Raw genomic sequence first — 20,742 nt, forward strand, 5'->3', positions numbered from 1 at the left:
TCTTATTTTATTATTCTAATTTGTCTATAAGGTGATAAAAAGGAAAAGTAAAGAACACAGTAATAGTGTCTGACTGATTATGACGTAACAAAAAAATGGCCAATGAGAGGCCACTATAAATTTTACCATTGGTCAATAACGGCCTCTCATTGGCTAATTTTTTTTGTTACGTCATAATCAGTCAGACACTATTACTGTGTTCAAAAGTAAAACAATAAATTGTAGTATTTTCGAAATCAAGAATCAGATTTAACAAGGATGACAACATCCATAAAAGCGAAGCTCTAAAACGAAATTCAAACAAAATTGTAAGTATGTAAATTAGTTGAAAAACTGCTAAATACTAATTAAATACTTACGTCCGTAACGGATTGCTTTTTTTCGTTAATTTTGGCATGTTAGAATCGACCGATTGATTTTAAACTATGCATGATGATTCTTGTAGTAGTTAGGTACGATTTAAAAAGCGTAGTAACTCTATAATCATTACCAGAATGTCCTTACGTCCATTTGAAACATGTTGATTTTTAACTTTTTTAACGGCAATTGTATATGTGATATAATAATCCAATTGATCTAATTTTGGAGTACTGATTCCTATTACAATAAGTTACAATATTATAAGCGAAGCATCTATATAATCAAGTCCTAAAAATGTAAGTATTCTGTATTTAAGAAGTTTTGCAACAAATTTACATATAATTTTGTCAAAACAATAAATATATTTATATTTTGTATATTCAGTTCTGACACTCTACAAGAGTTAATGTTCGTCTGTCATACCATTTCAGAGCTTCGGTTTTATGGATGTTGTCATCCTTGTTACAATACAAACATCTGTTTTAATAGTCAGTATCTCTCAAAAATTTTCGGTGTAATGTAAAATCCTGGCGGCCAAAAGTGGAAACTAACATTTTGAACCCCCTAAAATGTCATTTTAAGATCCCTATAACTTTTATGTTATTGACGCCGCGCTGGATGATTTAAAGAGGAGTATGCACGAACGAGAACAAGTGATTCTAAGCACCTTCCAGCAGTGATTCTTAATGTTTTTTTGGTGGATATTTACTGTTATGTTTAAAATCGTTATATCAAGTTAAGAAAATAAGTATCACCATGGTTTTATATGAAAAACAAGGATGACAACATCCATAAAAGCGAAGCACTGAAACGGTAGGACAAACGGACACTAATACTTGTATAGTGTCAGAACTGAATAATCAGAATATAAATGTATAAATGTCGAAGCAAAATTTGTAAAATTGTTGAAAAACTGCTTGATACAGAATAATGTTTAGGGACATACTTACATTTTTAGGACTTGATTATAGAGTTGCTTCGCTTAGGATATTGTACTTTGTTGTCCCAGGAATCAGTATACCAAAAATCAGATCGATCTGATTTTTTGTATACTGATTCCTGGGACATCAAAGTACAATATTATAAGCGAAGCAACTCTACAATTAAGTCCTAAAAATGTAAGTATGAAAATAAATATTATTCTGTATCAAGCAGTTTTTCAACAAATTTACTTACGATTTTGCATCGACTCTTATGCAATTTATATTCTGATTATTCAGTTCTGACATTATACAAGTGTTAATGTCCGTTTGTCCTACCGTTTCAGTGCTTCGCTTTTATGGATGTTGTCATCCTTGTTTGACTACAAACCATGGTGAAACTTAATTTTTTAATTGGTATATCTATATCAAACATAACTTATTAAGTACTAGCGGCTACGCCCCTAGAGGCCTCTAGGGGCATTTGAGGAGGAGAGAGTCGAATTTAATAATTCAATTTCTTATTTTAGATTTTAAAAGAAAAAGTAAAAAAAAGTTTTACGTTTGACGTTTGTTTTTCGTTGAACTCTCTTTCTAAAATTGTGAAATTTAAAAAAAATTTAATTTCTTTAGGGAGGGTGGTGGTACCCTCCCCCAAAATAGTTATAAACCTTCCTGGGACAGACAGACATCGTTCTACTTTGTATTATAGATATTCACACAAAAATATTTAGAATCACTGCTGGAAGGTGCTTACAATTACTTGCTCTTGTTCGTGTATAGTCCCCTTTAAAGTATTGGGTCTATTGTGACAGTCAAAGGAGAATCAAATCATTGTGACAGTTGGCGAGATCTTTTGCTACAGACAGAAGTTATAATACTTTTACCCAAGGATGATTCAATCTCAAGATGGTTTAAGAACGTGAGACCAATTCAACAATTGATGACCTCTTGGGGGCTAGGTGATGATTCGGATACAGGGATAAGGGATAGGAAACCTGGCCATAAATTAGGTCTCGGCCTGGTTTTGAAAGGGATCATGCAACTTTTACCATTTGCCTAATTTAATGACCTTACTGGCGGACGGCTCATATTGGCTACCGCTCTAAACCAATAGTGTTCTGTGATTTGGACTTGTTTTGTATCAACCAATCACCAATTGGCGAAAATTTTAGAAGCAGACAATTCTAGAAAAAATAATGATTTCGTCTGCTACGAAAAAATAAATATAAATGGTGTTAGATCACATTAGTTTAATTATTAAATCTGCTTAGAGTTAAACATTAAAAAAGACCATATAGAAAAAACAAAAATAACGGGATTATTTTTTTTGGAAAGAAGGTAGCTACGAATTTTCATTTGGTAGTTTATAAATTAGATGTTGTATTTTGAATTTTAAAAATTTAATACGGAATTGATACAACACCTTTATCCTAATATTTGTACAATACAACACAGTACAGATATATCATTACATTATAGTATCACAAAGAACTTGATAGAATGTTACCCAAGTGCATATTTATTTATTTATTTTGAATTTTAATTAGCAATGAAATTTTCAAATAAAATCTTTACTCATTAATAAAAATGCAAATAATACAAACTAAAATCTGTCTAAGGGAAACCCAACGATAGCTTTCTGACAGTTCAAATTACCAAAGTAAAAGATAAAAAAATTTTGGGAGAGAAAAAACTTCGTTTTAACAAAAGCCATTAATATATAGGTTTATAAAAAGTTATGTTTTTTACTTTAAACTAGCTACCTGAATTTGATTCTATACTTTATCTACACACACACACACAGCTTTTTTATTAGCTTTTATAACGAACTACTGCGTCATCCCAAAACTGGTTTATTAGGCTAGAAATAGGCCTAGGCTTGAAATAGGCCTGAAATAATATTTTCCTACGTTTCCCATCCCTTATCCCTGTTCGGATACAAGTCCTCCCCACGCCACCTTGAACATACCCTGCCTGTGAATTGCAGAGTAGCCCTCTTAATCTTCCAGGGTATTGAGTAGGGTACCAGACAACCAACTCTTTGATTTCACGACTCTAGTCTCGAAGTCCTATCTGTACAATGGTAATCAGTAACCATTAATATCGCGCACCTGACATAGCAGCAGCTTTTTTAACCTCTTCAGTTATATTGTGGGGGTATCAACTTCCCATCGACGAGCGGATGCGCTACGTGTTGAGCCACGGTCGCGGGTTTGATGAACCGTGTAGCGTCTTTACAAATATTTCATTGGTTTACGAGAAATTCTCATGGAACTAATCTTAAGCATATCTATAATACAAAGTAGAACGATGTCTGTCTGTCCGTCTGAAGCTTAAGATCTCGGTAACCACTGAACCGATTGGATTATACTCTTCAGGGTATATACCTATTGGTCCTGTGGTGGTTTTAAGCTATTTTCTTGGGGACACCCCCAACCCCCACCCCCCCAAAAAAATGTTTTTAGGCAGCTACTTCAAAATAAATGGCAGCACCAGAAATACTTAATTTTTTTTAATTACCTTTTGGGGCAAAGCCCCTAGAGGATAGGGGCGAAGCCGCTAGTACAACAAAAAGCATTAGAGTGTGTAAATGTGATTCTCTCAAGCATAATATTACCAATTCTATAATATTTTGCATCTGATTCAGTTTCGGGATGCAAACAGAAGGAGTTTGCTGGAGATCTTGAGTTTCATGGAGACCTGGATGATCAGAACTTGCAGGACCTGTATATCTTGAACTAAAATTGGCTAAAATTATAGCTCACATATATTTTTTACTATAATTTTTTATTTCAGTACTTTTAATGCTTTATTAAAGCCCTAAAAAATATGTTTGCTTGCTTTGTTTCGGAATGGTCCAGCATGGTTTACTAGCGTCCTATGCCCGCCAGGATTGTATTATCACAAAAATTTCGGTGTAAAACTTGTGTCTAGGATCACTACATATAAAAGTAAATCAATTAAGGCCTTCTATAAAACGCTGACGGGGAAGGTGGATCATTCCTTCTCCTTAGAACTTTTAGGGTCAGATGATGTTTTTAAAAGAATACAAGTACATTGTCATCTCTATTTTGTAACGTTCACAGCAACAATACTCAAGAGTATTTTAAGATTAGGTTCAATGTGCACATGCCAAAAAAATGGCAAAAATAGAGTTGTAAAAATAAGATAATTGGGTTGCATTGGGTTGCTATGAGTATGAGAAAGGTACATTCTGAATGTTTACTTTTTGACATCAGTTTTTGATTTTTAACAGTTTTACATTGAATAGTAAGTAAACAAGACCAAAGTTAAATTTTAGAAAGAAGTTAATTTGTTTAAAATTAATATATAAAGGTCCTTTTTACATAATACCGATTTTTCTATATTTACATGTTCATACTTAATCTATAATACATACAAATCCTATTATATAAAGTACTAAGCTAGTGTTATATGCCGCTAGTGTTATATAAAGTATTAAGGTTTTTCTTTTGAAGCTTAGGATTGCGGCAAGTACTGAACCAATTGATTACTTTATTTAAGGGAAGCTTCACATAGGTCTCAAGGTGGTTTTGGTCTATTTTTATTTGTAGATATAAGTTTTTGAATAGTTTATGTTATTTTTCTGCTCTTCTCTACCTCTAGATGCTAGGGACGAAGTCGCTAGTATATTCATATAATAGTCGTATTAAATCTTATTTTGAACATTCACAAAGTTGTTATGTACTCTTTTTTAAGTAGCTTAGCCGAAGGCACGGGATAAAAAAAACTGGCTTTAATCTTATGATTGTAGATTTTCATATTCGTAGATTGCTGGATATAATACGATGCTAGACATAGCTTTTTCGTATGGATGAGAACCGGTTTTTATCCACCGGATTCGAATGAATACTAGAATAACTTTTACTTTACTTTGTCCATCAGCCTGTCAATAATGCCTCAGAGGAAAAGTTTTTCTAGCTTCTGTTTATTATTCCCCCATTATCTCTATTTTAATATTAATCTATCAGTGTGAGTCTCTGTATGCTCTAGGAACATTAAATTTCGAAAAGGAAAAGTGTTTTCTCAGCGGCTATTAAAGATAAATTGTTGATTTCGTTGCTTTTTCATTGAATATTCTTCTGAATAATGTTTATCACACATCCAGAGTACATGACAATCATACACACTCAAAAAAAACTCCAAAATATACAAATAGAAAAAATGAGCCAGAAGCTGACAGACTGCCAATATTATACAGTATGTTTTTTTATACAACATACAAATTTCACCCACTTACCATTGACTGAAATTAGATATATATTCCTTATTTTCTTTATTGGATTGGAGCAATTTGTATAAGAAAAAAATAGTTTACAGTTTTCAACAAATCATACCCCAAGAACCTGTTGTTCTAGGAGCTAGCTTCATTATAAGTTATTTTGTCAGAACGTTGGAATTTGGTGTTGGTCTATTAATTTGTCAAAATCATATGCTATGGAAAATCAGGTTTTCAGGAATTATTTTTATAAACCCAGGGGCTGCTATTCAGCCAAATAATTCCATTTGAAATTGCCGAAAATTAAATATTTTGTTGGAGTAAAGTTGGAGTAAAACTTGTTTTTTTGTGTAGCTGAAAGGGAAGTGGGTAAGAAGGGGAGAAAAAATTCAAGTGGGGTGAGGGGAATTTTCACTTAGAATTGTTTGTCAGAATCACATTCCCCATTCCCTGGTATAAACCTACTAAATATTTAGACAAAATGTCCTCAGCTAATGAAAAAATTAGAAATTAATTATTGATTTCTGTCAATAGCAAGTAGGTTAAATTAAGCAATGCTTATATTCTATTTAAAAAAAACACACTGGTTGTTCATGTATGGCCAATGATTGTTTAGAAATAATTGTAAGACAAAATATTTTCAGAGAAAAAATGTATACAAAATTATTGTTAGCTTTTGCCTTGTTGGCTGCTGTTCCATATGCTCAAGCAAGGTAAAAATATAAAGGGAGGAGTAGGTTGCGCGTAAAATCCGTAAAGGTGTGAGTTTTAAGGCTTACAAATAGTAGTAAAAAAACCGGTAATATTCACTAAATATGTGTATTTCTTATTGAAAAGAACTGTACACAATTTTTTTTTAAGTTAACTTAAATTTTCATTGCTCTACGACTGTATTTAACTTAAAACTCACAACCTTTACTGATTTCAAGCACAACCTTCTCCTCCCTTATTAAAGAAAACATAACAAAAAACTATATCTGTTGTGTAAGATGTTAAAGTCTGTTACTTTTTTATAGGTTCAATCATAACATTACATAAATTTTATCATAAGTCTGTCAAAAAGTGTTCACAAAACAGACCTTTTTCGACCTAAGATACTGAAACAGTTTCCTTACAAGCCCAAGGAATTAGTTTTGAAATATCTTTCTATTTTGTTTAAAATTAAGGAAAATACTAAACAACATGCAAATTTGGGTGTAATTTTTATATTGGAAACCATACAATCAATAGAAAAATCTCCAGCTTTTTATAGTGGATTCTTTTCAATTGACTTTTTTTAGGAGATTTATGCATTGATTATTATTTAATATAATATTAAGTAGATATTAATGGATTTTTCAAAGAAAAAAAAGCTCTAAAATTATGAATGGATATCAAGAAAAAATTTACTATAGAGCAGAGCCATAAAAAATAAATATTTTTACTTAATAAAAAAATTACGGAACCTTTAAAATCATAAAAACTAAAAAAAATCAAGGAATCGATCTAGCACCCCAATTATTTGGCAAATCTTAGTGGAAGAGTAGGAGCCGAGAAAATCATGTTTCCTTCTATCGGTGTCTGACGGACAGAGGGACGGACGGATGGACGAACATTCAGAATTATTTTTCAGCTGTTGTTGGGGGGCAACATATAGTATAATTAAAGACTTTTATATCTGCCCCCCAAATATCATTTTAGATTTATTTCGTAAGTAGAATAAATTTTTGCCAAAAAAACATTTTGAACATTTTAAATATGATACTTTTGGAGAGGAGGGGGAATGGAGTAAAATTCTTTTAACCCCTTAAAATTGACATAGGATGGATAATTACCCCCCACCCCCCTACTTTTTTTGGGGGTGGGGAATGGACGATTTTGGTGTAAAATGCCAAACAAATAATCATATGTGTTAAAAACCAAAGATTTTTCCTTCAATTCAAATAAAAATCCAACCAATATTTTTATAAAGTATGAAAATTAAACAGCTAAGCGCTTTTTTCACAAATACTTATACTAATTACTAATATAAAATAACACAAAAAAAAAACTAGTAATAAAACTAATTTTCAGAGATGGAAAGTTTATATTTGTATCCTCCACAACCTCAACAACTGTAACAACAACTACTTCATTTCTGAGGGGTACTGAAACATGTTTAATTCTGAGTTCAACAACAATTAACCAATTATGCCAGGGAAGAAGAAGAAGATCTCTGATTAGAAAGGATTTTGATAGTGGCGAAGATATTGTGGATATCGATGCCTCCACAGTATCAGGGTAATAATTGCATTTTATCTGTAAAGAAGCCAAGCTACTCTAGTAGTGTTTGTATATTTCTTTCAGTCTGTAAGGATACCCTGGCCAAATTAATATAAGCTTTCCAATCACAATTTTTCTTTATAACTTCCCCTAGCCTTACCCTATTTGTCCGTTTCCTGTCCATTTTAATCCTATCTTTTGCCTGTATCAAAGTAAAAACTGAGCTAGGCTAATATTATGCAGTAAACTAAAGCAATATTTTAAAAATTTTAGATCTGACTTTTTAAAATTAATTATTTATCCATGTAGTGACAGTTTTTTATCTCTTAATTTAAAAAAAAAGCCTCGGTACTTTAGGACGTGATCTCCTTGTTTTTTTATTATAAAATTGACAAAAACTTTTCCTAGAATGAATTGCAATGTGTAGTCCAGTATTGTTTTTTTTTATACTGTAATTGATACATTGTTTAGGTTATCATATTTAGGTTTATTCTTTAAATTGTGCATTAATTCGAACCTTCATGTTAAAAAATTGTAGAAATTGATTTGTAGATGACTACGCAATATAACAATTAATTGTAAAATCTTAAATTTTCTGTCCATAACAAAGTTATTTACAAAAACAAAAAGTATAAGCGTTACATGTAATAACAGACATACAAAACTAACAATTCTATTTTTTATAGAATATATCTTCATATGATTGAAGTTACTAATTTCATTCAGGAATGCTAAATTGAATGAATTGGCTATTCCTGAAATCCAAGGAGAGGGCAAGACTAAAGCCAGCAATAGAGAGGGAAGATTTGCCTGGTACTACATGACAACAACTTTGACCAGTGTTTCTACTTCTACCTCTACTTCAACTACTTTTGCAGGTAAGTAATTTTTTTTTTTCGTATTCATTCGAATCCGGTGGTTAGGAACCGGTTCTCATCCATACGAAAAAACTATGTCTAGCATCGTGTTATATCCAGTTTTCTACGAATATAGAAATGTACAATCATAAGATTAAAACTAGTTTTTTTAGACCGTGCCTTCGCCATCTTGGGGCTTAAAAAACCGGTTTTAATCTTATAATTGTACATTCTAAATCCGCGAAAAGCCGTTTATAATACGATGAAAGAAATAACTATTTTCTCGTATTCATTCGAATCCGGTGGATAGGAACCGGTTCTTATCCATATGAAAAAAAACTATGTCTAGCATCCTATTATATCTAGTTTTCCACGAATATAAAAATGTACAATCATAAGATTAAAACCAGATTTGATCTACATTTTATATCCACGGAAAGCTGTTTATAATACGATGCGAGAAATAACTCTTAACAAATGAATAATATTTTAGTTAAGTAGATATAAATACAGCTTAACTTGAAGGGCGAATATAGGTTGAATATGATATGGTCTTAAGATTTAGGTGCAATTCTATACTTTTAGAATATCTATGCCAAATTTTAAAAATCAAAAAAAATCTTAAGTAGATATTGCAATTTTCGTGTTCACTTCAACATATAAAAAATCAGATAACCAACAAAATCGGCTTTTTTTATCCTTTATAAGACTTTTTTTTTGACTATTTTGCTTAAGTTTGATTGACTATTACATTGGCATGCATCTTAAATGATAACTTAAATGTTTATTTTTTTTAGATTATATACTATTTTATTCAATTTTTAAAAAACGTAAAAATAATTTGCGTAAAAGTGTGTCAGGTGTATTGACTAGGGTAAATAATACGTCTTAAGGTTTATTTTCTGTACAAAGATCATTGATTAATTCTGGATGATATAAATACCCTAAAGTACGCATTTTTCAACACACACACACACACGAAGACACACAGATCGAATGCAAAATTTTCTCCAGAAAAAAATATAAGAAAAAAGAAACAATGTTCACCTATTATTTTTGTCCCCTTTAAATTAATTATAACAATTTTCATACTTACATGAAATAAAATTTCTTCTGTAAAGGTTTTAAAAAAAAATAAAATTCATATACTATTACTTTATACTTTGTTATAATTGTTAAGGAAGAAAACTTCTAAGATACAAAAAAATACATTGATAACTGGTTTCCACGTTATTACGACTATCATTTAACAAAAGCTGTTTAATTCAACCTTGCTACGAAGCCTTGTGTGATGCTAGGGTGTTTGAGTTCTTAGGGAACCACACTAATTACATAATATTATCTTGAGATAGACAGGTTTTAAGCTATAAACAGACTTATAAAATTGGATATGTCAATATCTTTAAGTTATTTATAATCTATGGAATAGCACGGTTTTTTTGAGCCCATATTATATTCAACCTATATTCACCATTTAACAAATCTAATAATTTTGAAGTTTAAGGATAACTAGCTTCGTTTTCATGTTATATAAGATGATATTTTATTTCAGCAACTATCACTGTTTCTGCTGTCTTGTGTACACCAGCTGCATTTAATTATTGTTCTAATGGAAAGAAGTAAACTAAATAAATATCTTTCTCGTATTCATTCGAATCCGGTGGATAGGAACCGGTTCTCATCCATACGAAAAAACTATGTCTAGCATCGTATTATATCCAGCTTTCTACGAATATAGAAATGTACAATCATAAGATTAAAACTAGTTTTAATCTCATAATTGTACATTCTATATCCGCGGAAAGCCGTTTATAATACGATGCGAGAAATAACTATTCTCGTATTCATTCGAATCCGTTGGATAGGAACCGGTTCTCATCCATACGAAAAAACTATGTCTAGCATCGTATTATATCCAGCTTTCTACGAATATAAAAATGTACATTCATAAGATTAAAACCAGTTTTAAAACCGGTTTTAATCTTATAATTGTACATTCTATATCCGCGGAAAGCCGTTTATAATACGATGAAAGAATTATACTGTATATTTTGATTGTTTTATCGTTTTTTCTGATGTGATATCATGTATTCTTAAATAAATATGAAGAAAAAAAATATTTAACTTGAATTATGAGGTAATTCTTATAATAAAGTAACAGGATTTCTGTGTATCTGTACCGAGGGATTTCCCTAACCACTGAACCAATAAGGTTTTCAAAAGGTCATGGGAAGGTTTACAACTATTTTAAGCCACCCCCCTCCCCTTCAAGAGAAATCTCCCCTAGAAAAGAAATAAAACTCTCACCCCCACAAAAATATTTCTTTATCTTTTTAACTTCCCCAACCCAACAAAAAAAGCCCCCCCCCCCAAAAAAAAAAAAAAATTTCTTTTCTTTTTCAAATAAAAATGGGGCCGTTCCCCAAAAGTTCCCATAGGGGCTTATAGCTATAGTCCTAAAGAAAAGTAATAAGTTTGTTTTTTGTCTGCAGCTCAAGATTTTGATAACTACTGATCCACTGAACAAATTAAGTTCTCCATTTTTCAGACTATTTTCTGCACTTCCCTACCTTTTAATACAAAGCTCGTGGAGCTAGCGGCGCCGTCACTAGTAAATTTACCGAAGAAGGTGTATCAACTTTTTTTTATAGCTAGCCGGTTCTTTTAGTAAGTAGTAGATGTAAAATTTTTCATAGAATTCAGATATGCAATCGGGTTTTTTGTAGACCTCTCATTTTTTAAGTAATTTAAGTTTAAAAAAACAAAATTAAGTCGATTTTAAGGTACTAAAATGCAACAAAAAAAAGAAAGAAAATGGCCATTATGAACAAAAATAGTAAGATCTTTAATTTGACACCTTACTTTTTCAATTCTGTCAGGTAATTATTGAAAAAATTGATTTTTTTAAACCCACAAGAATAAAAACTTTGAACTTAATTTTATCATTTCACAGGTAAAAAAATATAGGTTCATATATACCTTTAGAATCAGAAAAATGTTACGAATCCATTGTAAGCAAAATTGAAAAAAAAGTTTACAATATAGTATATAAACTACATTAAAAGGAATTATATGAAAATATCATATTATATTATACAGGCAACGTCTTAATTCTTGAATTGAGTATAAAAATGGGAAGGGGGTAAAGAGGGGGTAAAAAAGGGAAGACGAAAGTGTTGCCTGAACAAAAAATGTAATTGGCCATTTGTTTATTTTTTATTTTTTTACTTTTGTTCAATTTTGCTTACAATGGATTCGTAATATTTTTCTGATTCTAAAGGTATATATAACCCATATTTTTTTATTTGTGAAATGATAAAATTAAGTTCAAAGTTTTTATTCTCGTGGGTTTAAAAAAATCGATTTTTTCAATAATTACCTGACAAAATTCAAAAAGTAAGGTGTCAAATTAAAGATCTTACTATTTTTGTACATAATGGACATTTTCTTCCTTTTTTTTGTTGCGGTTTAGTACCTTAAAATCGACTTAATCTTTTTTTTAAAAACTTAAATTACTTAAAAAATAAGAGGTCTACAAAAAAAAACGATTGCATATCTGAATTCTATGAAAAATTTTACATCTTCTACTTACTAAAAGAACCGGCTAGCTATAAAAAAAAAGTTGATACACCTTCTTTAAAAAAATAAAATCAAAATCTAATTTAAAAATTAGATAGTGTCTCTGTCTGTTTATCTTTTAAACAAAGTTGGCGTTATTCTCTTGAAATTTTGAATACATGACACCCCCCCCCCCCAAAAAAAAAAAATGTTTTTTATTGTTTTTCATTTGCATGTGACAAGCCCTTCCACAGTGTGACACAACCAGAAGGAATATAAAAATATCAATTACAGGTCCTTGTTCTTTGTAAAGATAAATTAAAAATAGGTGTTTTTAGATATCTCTTAAAACAATAGCACATTTCAGAGCATAAAGATTTAGGTGCATGTGATGATTTATTCCAGTAGAATTTTGTGCTTTAAGGTTAAATTAAAAAGATTAAAGATTTTCTTTATGATGTAAATTGTACAGAGCTGAGGTTTAAAGTAATGTAAAAGCAATAATCACTATCTATTGATATTATTTTTTCTTATGATACCCATTTTATCAAGAAAATAAATAGGGTTGTCAACTCTGGAAAATATAGCTATTTATTTGACTTTTTTGGAAGTGTATGACATATACATAAATAAGTCTTTTGATTGAAAAAAATCTTTAGGAATTCAATAGTGACACATTTATATAAAAAAATAAACAAAATACTTTACTTTTCAAATAAAGGTACCAAGAAGGTCATGTCTGATTGAGCCAATAGGAGAATCGCATCGGAGCATACACGAAATCTCATTGGTTGAAATTATGTACACATTTTAAGCTTACCAAAACATTTCAAATCAAGTCCATCACATGAAGTACTGCCTTTATATTGTAGTTTCACATCTATGTTTTATCTGTGCATTAATAATAAATATGCTTTATCTATTGCAATCATTATAAAATAATAAAAATCCCTTTATGAATTTAAGATAATAAAATCATATTTTTTCTTGAGTTTCTATTAAAACAAAAAAATAATACCTTGGACTTCAAATATACATGATTTATAATCTTTAATTTTTAATTCGTATCTAATATAAACATTTAAAATACTTAAATTCATAGTTTGTTTCATGTTTACCTTGAAATAAATTATATAAAAATAAAATAACAACAAATAGCAATACAACAGTACGTTCGTTACATTTTCAACAGGACCTAGCGTTGTACTATGTATACACTGTACACATATGGGTAATAGGAAAGGGCATATATTTTTTCATTCTGTTCATATAAAGAGTCAGCTGTAAATAGTCTCATTTGTTAAGATAAAGCTTTTCTCACGTAAATTATATCGTGTAAAAGTTTATTTTCTAGTATAGTGTAAAGCATATTACAAATCCTTTAATAAGTCCTTAATATAAAGTAAGCTTTCTAGAAATTATATACACGGAACATTTTAAGGTGTTTTGTCAGCTGGAGGAGTTCCTTTCAGAATATGCTTCTTCTCTTATAATTCTATTACTTTCCAGATTATGCAACCTTCTGTATTTACTTGATAAAAGGGTATTACAAATAAAAAGATTGTTTGTATTTGGCATTTTTCACACCAGCAGAATCAAACAAGGTTATTGTCTCAAACACAGGGAGGAAGGGAGGGGACAATGGGCAATTAATTCAATTTTATGGTTGTGACACTTTAAGGTCAAAAAACCAGATTTTTCCAGATAAAGTGAGTATTTTGGATAGTGCAACCTTTATTGGAAATTTATTCATTTTTTAATAAATTTTAATTCAAAATGCACCATCCAAAAATTTTACTAAAAGCCTATTATTATCAAAATCAAGAAATTTGTAGCAATTCATTTACTAAAAAATATTAATTTTAGTTTCTAGGGTAGAAAAATAGCGTAAAAACATCTTAAGATTTTAATGATAATAAAAACAACCTAAGAGCATTCCATGACCTTTATGAATCTTCCCTAAAATGTAGAACTAAATCGGATCAGTCACAAAATTCTTCAGCTATATACAAAAAAACTTACTACTTTTTATAGGATATTAGCGCAGCTACTATATAAGTATGAGCATGTATTTTTCTGTCATTATATTATCCCTTCCGATCCCTGCATTATAGTAATATAAATTTAGTATTTATGAACGTAAAAAATAGATGAATATTTTATAAGTTTAAATTCTAGCATGTGTCGCTTCTAGTGTTTGTCGCACTTCAAAAATTCTAATGTTTGTCGCGAAATTGAAAATTCTACTGTTTGTCTAGTCTGGGGTTTGACGCATCTATTGTTTGTCTGTCTAGCGTTTGAAGCATCGATGTTTGACGTAGTACCATTTGTACATATCTGCACCAATTTGTAAAACCTTATCAACAGATCTATTGTGTAGATGTATATACAGATAACTCCTCTCTTCCTTTTTCAATTACCTAATTCGACTGCTACAAAATTATTTTCTGCTACTTGGCTGTGTTAATACACACCACACCATTGGTTGATTTTCAATGACCCAATGGAAAGTGGACACAAGGACAGTGTGATGGGGAGATACAGTTACTTAACCCTTTACCTCTCTAGTGTTTTGCTCTAATATCTTATCCGATAGTGGACAATATGATGCCACGGTCGTAGCGGTTATGCGTCTTGCGTCAGGTTGGAAGGGTGACGCAAATTTCAGACCCCAGATTTGGCGATTTGAGAAAAATTTATCATTATATCATAGCGAATTAGATAATCTAGCAAGCATCGCTTTTATCTTATAGAGAAAAATAGTAAATCAAAAAGCGAAAACTGAGATCTGAAATATGACGCCAGACGCATGATCGCTACGACCGTGGCATTATTTGGTACCCTATCTCTTATCCAATCTAAAAAAAATATTATTGATTGTTTTAATCTAATGGGGGGAGGGGGTGGAGAGGCAGGGGAGTTGGAAGGGGGAGGAAGACAATATTTTTTTCTTAGGCGAATTCTCTTTGGATTGTCAGAAAAATTCCCATAAAAGTAAAACCAATTCGTACCTGCATGTTCCAAGATCTTTAGCATCAGACAATAGACCTCAAATCTCCTAATTGTGGACTTAATTACAATTTGAGAGGTTAAACTAATGCACCACATTCATTTTATAATTCGTCAAAGGATTCAGCATTTTTCTTAATCAATTTCATTGGACAATTATTTTATTACAAAAAATATTATTCTAAAAGGTTTTTTTTAAATCATATAAACAGAAATTTACGGTTAATAATGTCGCGTAGATCAACTTTAATGTTTAACATATTTATATTAAAGATTTAATTTACAGAAATATTTCTGACTAGCGGCTACGCCTCCTAGAGGCCTCTAGAGGGTACTTGAGGAGAGGACAGTCGAATTTAATAACCCAATTTCTTATTTCAGATTTTGAAAGAAAAAGTAAAAAGAGATAATTTTTTTTAGGGGGGGGGGGAATTTTTTTTGGGAGGGGGCGCCCCACCCTCCTTTTTTAATTTTAGTTAAAAAAATTTTATTTTCTTTTTGGGAGGGGAATTTTTTCTAAGGGCGATTTCTCTTGGGAGGGTGGTGGCACCCTCTCCTAAAATAGTTATAAACCTTCCCGGGACTTATGAGAAGCTACTCTGTTAAGGAGAACCCGATCGGTTCAACGGTTAGTGAGATCCTTAGGCACAGACAGATAAACATCCTGTTACTTTATTATTTACTAGCGGCTACACCCCTAGAGGCCTCTAGGGGCACTTGAGAAGGAGGGAGTCGAATTTAATAATTCAATTTCTTATTTTAGATTTTAAAAGAAAAAGTTATAAAAAAAAATTGGGGGGGGGGCGAAATTTTTTTTTTGGGGGGGGGGTGCCCCCCCCCTCATTTTTCAATTTTAGTTCAAAAAATAAAATTAAAAATTGGGGGGGGGGGGGATTTTTAATTTTTCGGGGGGGTTGGGGGTGTCCCACCCCCCCAAGAAAATAGTTATAAACCTTCCCGGGACCTATGAAAAGCTACTCTGTTAAGAAGAACCCGATCGGTTCAGCGGTTAGCGAGATCCTTAGGCACAGACAGATAAACATCCTATTACTTTATTATATGGATAAGACTTAACAACTAATGATATTTAAAAATCTAATATCACTAAACGTTTTGGTCGTGTTATGTACATAAAACGTGTAAATCATGTTTCAGAATGAATTTATCAGTTTCCTAAAGCAAAATAACTTGTGATATCATGAGAAAACTTTGTATGTCCAACAAACACTGATACTTACAGAAAACCTTTCTTCATTTTGAACATAATATAACCATAATAGTTGAACGGAGAGAGAGAAAGTGAAACATTATGATATTCTAAACAATAACGCTTTGAAATATTTTAAATTCTAAAGCGTTATTTTGTAATTACACAGTTTATTATCTAGATACAATCTAAAGAAAGCATGCGATAAAAATTCCACTGTAACTGCTGAAAACTGCTGCAATTACACCCAATAACAAAAATTGTTTTACCTTAAAAAGTTATTTTAGGGAGATGAGAAAATCTTTTAAATCATTCTACCCTCAAAAAAAAGATTCAATATTAAATATCTCCAGCTAGAAGCAAACTCATCTAGATTATTATGGGCACTAATTTAGTATGCCCTAACTTAATAAAATTTTAGTAAAATCAGCACTTTTTATAGTCAAATCTCTAAAAAAAAATTGAGTTTATCTTTATTTACTAAACATAAAATTCTGGCGGAAAAAATAAAAAGTAATATTTTACCTCACCAAATGAAAAATTACCAAATTAACCAAAAAAAGAATGAAAATTTTTTCTGTTATATGTGTATAGTACTATTAAAAAAAATGTGAGATTACTGGCATGCTCACATTATGCCCATAATAAGTTTTTTATCTTGTTTCTGGCTTTTAAAATGTATATAACTTTTTGTTATTGCAGCGGAAGGCTTTAAATTCAGGATATTTCGTTTACTTGTGCCAGTTTTTCAGCAGATAAGTCTATGTATTTAATATTTTACATTCATCTTTTTTTATAAATTAAATATCTTTGTAATTAGTAAAATTTGAATTTATGAAAGCGAAAATGGTACAAATTTATTTAAGTATTGAGTTATTTTCATTGCTTTAACACTATACTGACGGTGTTAGGGGAAAGGTCGGCACACCATTTCAAATTCAAGTTCATTATGGAATAAATTTAGAGGGTAATTTTTTTCTTCGGTTAAGTTTTCTTGGAAGGATTTATTCACCTCAAATAGGTAGTATAAACCCACGACCTATTGGAGAAATTCAATCTAATGGCCATTTCAGTTAGCAAGATCTTTTGCAACAAACACTCAGACATGCAGACTTTGATACAGTGCAGAGTTTACAAGTTTTCAATGTAAGCAATAATCTAGATTTTAAGTGACATTCGAGTTCAGTGTAAATGTAATAATGCAGAAAAACTAAATGACTTTATATTTAAAAATTAACATTCAGAACCATGAAAATGAATGTATATTTGATTTGTGCTGCTCTGTTGGCCGCAGCCCCAGCAGCCCTTGCAAACAGGTTTACATTTTTCTTAACTTTCCATAAATAGCAATAGCATATGTCAAAGTTACACTAAACTTTTAAGTAAATTTACCTAACTTTTCAAAGAATAGAAATTTGGTATTTTTTCAGTTTGTATTTTGTTATTTTAAGGCATGTGATTGATATGATGAAATTACTTAGAAAACTTTATATTTTTTCAGTGTGTATTTTTTTCTCTTCCAAAAAGAAAGAAAAAATTTTTTCTACCCCTATTCGATTTGAATTGCACTGTATTTCATCCTTTTTACAGATATCTTTAAATTCAGTAATAATTTTTAAATTTGATTGAAGGTTAGAGTTATTGGAATTTTAGATTTTTAATAATAACCTTGTTCAGGGGCCCTAAATTTCTGTTTGTTTCCTCCTCAACCTCAACATCTGTGTCAACAACAACATCTCTACAGAGTGCAACTTTCACATGCTTGTTATTGTCAAAGACAGCGCTTACCGTAGCCTGCTCTGGCAGAAGAAGGAGGTCCATCTTGAGAAATGATGCCAGCCAGGATGACTCAGATATTAGTATCAGAGCTTCAAAAGCTTCAAGGTATGTTTGCATCAAATCTGTGGTAGCAACAACTTATAGTGACAGCTTGATTGCGACGATCATTTGACAGTCATAGTTATCTTCCCTTTTTAAATTGCCCATCTTTTAAATTATCTGAGTTTTTTTGTCTCACCTTATTCAGTTAGGGAGTTGAATCCATTTTTATAGAAGCAGAAACATAATCTATGATTATGGTTTGGACCCTCTGAAACTGTAATCTACCCTTCCACTTTCCCCTCTCTTGGTGAAGATATCTTCAACGCTGATACGATTTTTGAAATATAAGATTCCACTTTTGTCTCTCTTGTTGAAGATATCTTCACCAAGAGAGGCAAAAGTGGAATCTTAAATTTCAAAAATCGTATCGGCGTTGAAGATATCTTCACCAAGAGAGGGGAAAGTGGAATCTTACATTTCAAAAATCGTATCGGCGCTGAAGATATCTTCACCAAGAGAAGGGAAATGAGAATCTTACATTTCAAAAATCGTATCGGCGTTGAAGATATCTTCACCAAGAGAGGGGAAAGTGGAATCTTACATTTCAAAAATCGTATCGGCGTTGAAGATATCTTCACCAAGAGAAGGGAAATGAGAATCTTACATTTCAAAAATCGTATCGGCGTTGAAGATATCTTCACCAAGAGAGGGGAAAGTGGAAAGGTAGATTACAGTTTTAGAGGGTCCAAACCATAATCATAGATTATATTTCTGCTTCTATAAAAATGGATTCAACTCCCAAACTGTTTAAAGAGAAGCAATATAGAATGTCTAGATATATACTCTCTAATCAGCTAATATAAACACAGTGAAGAAGCTAAAAGTGTTCAGTGTTAGTAAATTTCAGTATTCAGGGAATAAGAGATTGGCCAGAAAATGATTCAATTCAATCAATAGTTGAATTTATTTGTATCTATAACTCTTATATAACTCTTACAGAAGTTGTTTGAATTGCTTTGTTCTACATAAAACTAATATAGATATTAAGATTTATTGAATATATTATTAATGTTTTCATCATATTTTCTGGATATAATTTCCATATAAAATTTGTGTTATAAATTATCTAAAGCAAAATACACTATTTCAATGATTTTAGAGATGAATTGGATCTTCCAATTGAAATCCAAGGAGAGGGCAAGGTTGAAGCCAGCAATAGAGAGGGAAGATTTGCCTGGTATTACATGACAACAACTTTGACCAGTGTTTCTACTTCTACCTCTACCTCAACTACTTATGCATGTAAGTAAATTTTTTTAACCTAATCTTTTTTTTATTCTACATATATGTAGAATTAATAGTATTTTAGTTCAGTATACAGGGTACTACCCTAATATTTGAGCTGTCTTAGTAAAATTAAAAGGATAACAGAAACAAATCTACAAGGTTATACGTAACAGGGTAATTTATTGAATATAAGACTGATCCACAAGAAAAATATGCCTTGCTTAACTTATAAAGGAGCTGTCGATCAAATGGTTGATCGCGAAGAATTACTCCAGACTTTATTAGAACTAGCATTGTAGTCCAACAAAAATATGTTCTTGTGTGCATTTGAAGCGAGCTACACATGAAAAGTAAACAAAAAAAACAATAATATGCTTACTTTTACATATTGCTTTCTTATAGTACACCTTAGATAATAAACATTGTGATTTTTTGTTTGCAATGTAAAGCCAGTTCTATTGGTGTGCTTTGAAACTATGTGCGAAGTATGTGCGACCAGCCCTTTGGCCCGAGCTCATCCTAAAGTTCTACCATCAAATATTTTCTTGTGAATTAGTCTAAATTCAATAAAATAAAGCTCTTTTGTTGTGCCTCGTAGCTTTTTTCCTGTTTATTTTGTGGATTTGTCATCATTTTCCTATGAAATCGTCAGTAGTAGGCTGCCAAATCCTTTTTATTTTACTAAAATAGCCCAAATATTAAGGGAGTAACAAGCGTTTAAAAAAAATAGTTTGCAACGGACACCCTTTATATCTTTATTTGTGTGAAAATGCCTTTTTAAGATTTTATCTACTAAGCTATATAAAAGATTATTAGAAAAACAGTTGATCTGTATTCAGAGCAAAGCTTATTATTTTTCGATTTGTTCTGATTTCACATGAGTATTGGAAAAACATCTTCTCAACATTTCTCTACTCTTACAATTAAACTTTCATTAAGACCATAAACAGAAGAAAAATATATTGATTAAAATTAATAAATTATTAATTAATAATTATTTTTAGCAACTGTGAGTGTATCAGCTTTATTTTGTACCCCATCTGGTACTTTCAATATGTGCGGCGTCTCTGGAAAGTAATCTGATCATTACAGACCAACATTTACAGAAATCTCAAAGTTTTTATATTTCTACTTAATCATGAAGACCAAAATAAATGTTTTCATTGTTATCTAAATAATCTGATGTGATATCATGTAAGTAATAAAATTGTTTTAATTGTTGAAATAAATAAAGTATTA

General features: G+C 31.0%; 2 protein-coding genes across 2 annotated transcripts; both read left to right on the forward strand.

Moving 5' to 3' along the window:
• The first annotated feature begins 6,107 nt into the window (after positions 1-6,107).
• Positions 6,108-10,403, forward strand: LOC145313307 (uncharacterized). The gene is made up of 4 exons (XM_080152646.1): positions 6,108-6,236; positions 7,576-7,782; positions 8,491-8,642; positions 10,174-10,403. Exons 1-4 carry the CDS (start codon positions 6,121-6,123, stop codon positions 10,242-10,244), a joined length of 546 nt encoding a protein of 181 aa, XP_080008772.1. The 5' UTR covers positions 6,108-6,120; the 3' UTR covers positions 10,245-10,403.
• Positions 10,404-16,466: 6,063 nt separating this feature from the next.
• Positions 16,467-20,742, forward strand: LOC145313314 (uncharacterized). Its single transcript, XM_080152658.1, has 4 exons — positions 16,467-17,711; positions 18,073-18,279; positions 19,376-19,518; positions 20,508-20,742. The coding sequence occupies exons 1-4, from the start codon at positions 17,644-17,646 to the stop codon at positions 20,579-20,581; spliced, it is 492 nt and encodes a 163-aa protein (XP_080008784.1). The 5' UTR covers positions 16,467-17,643; the 3' UTR covers positions 20,582-20,742.

The sequence above is a fragment of the Acartia tonsa genome, chromosome 1 (assembly GCF_053477335.1).
Source record: "Acartia tonsa isolate MP-2025a chromosome 1, ASM5347733v1, whole genome shotgun sequence".
Classification (NCBI taxonomy): Eukaryota; Metazoa; Arthropoda; class Copepoda; order Calanoida; family Acartiidae; genus Acartia; species Acartia tonsa.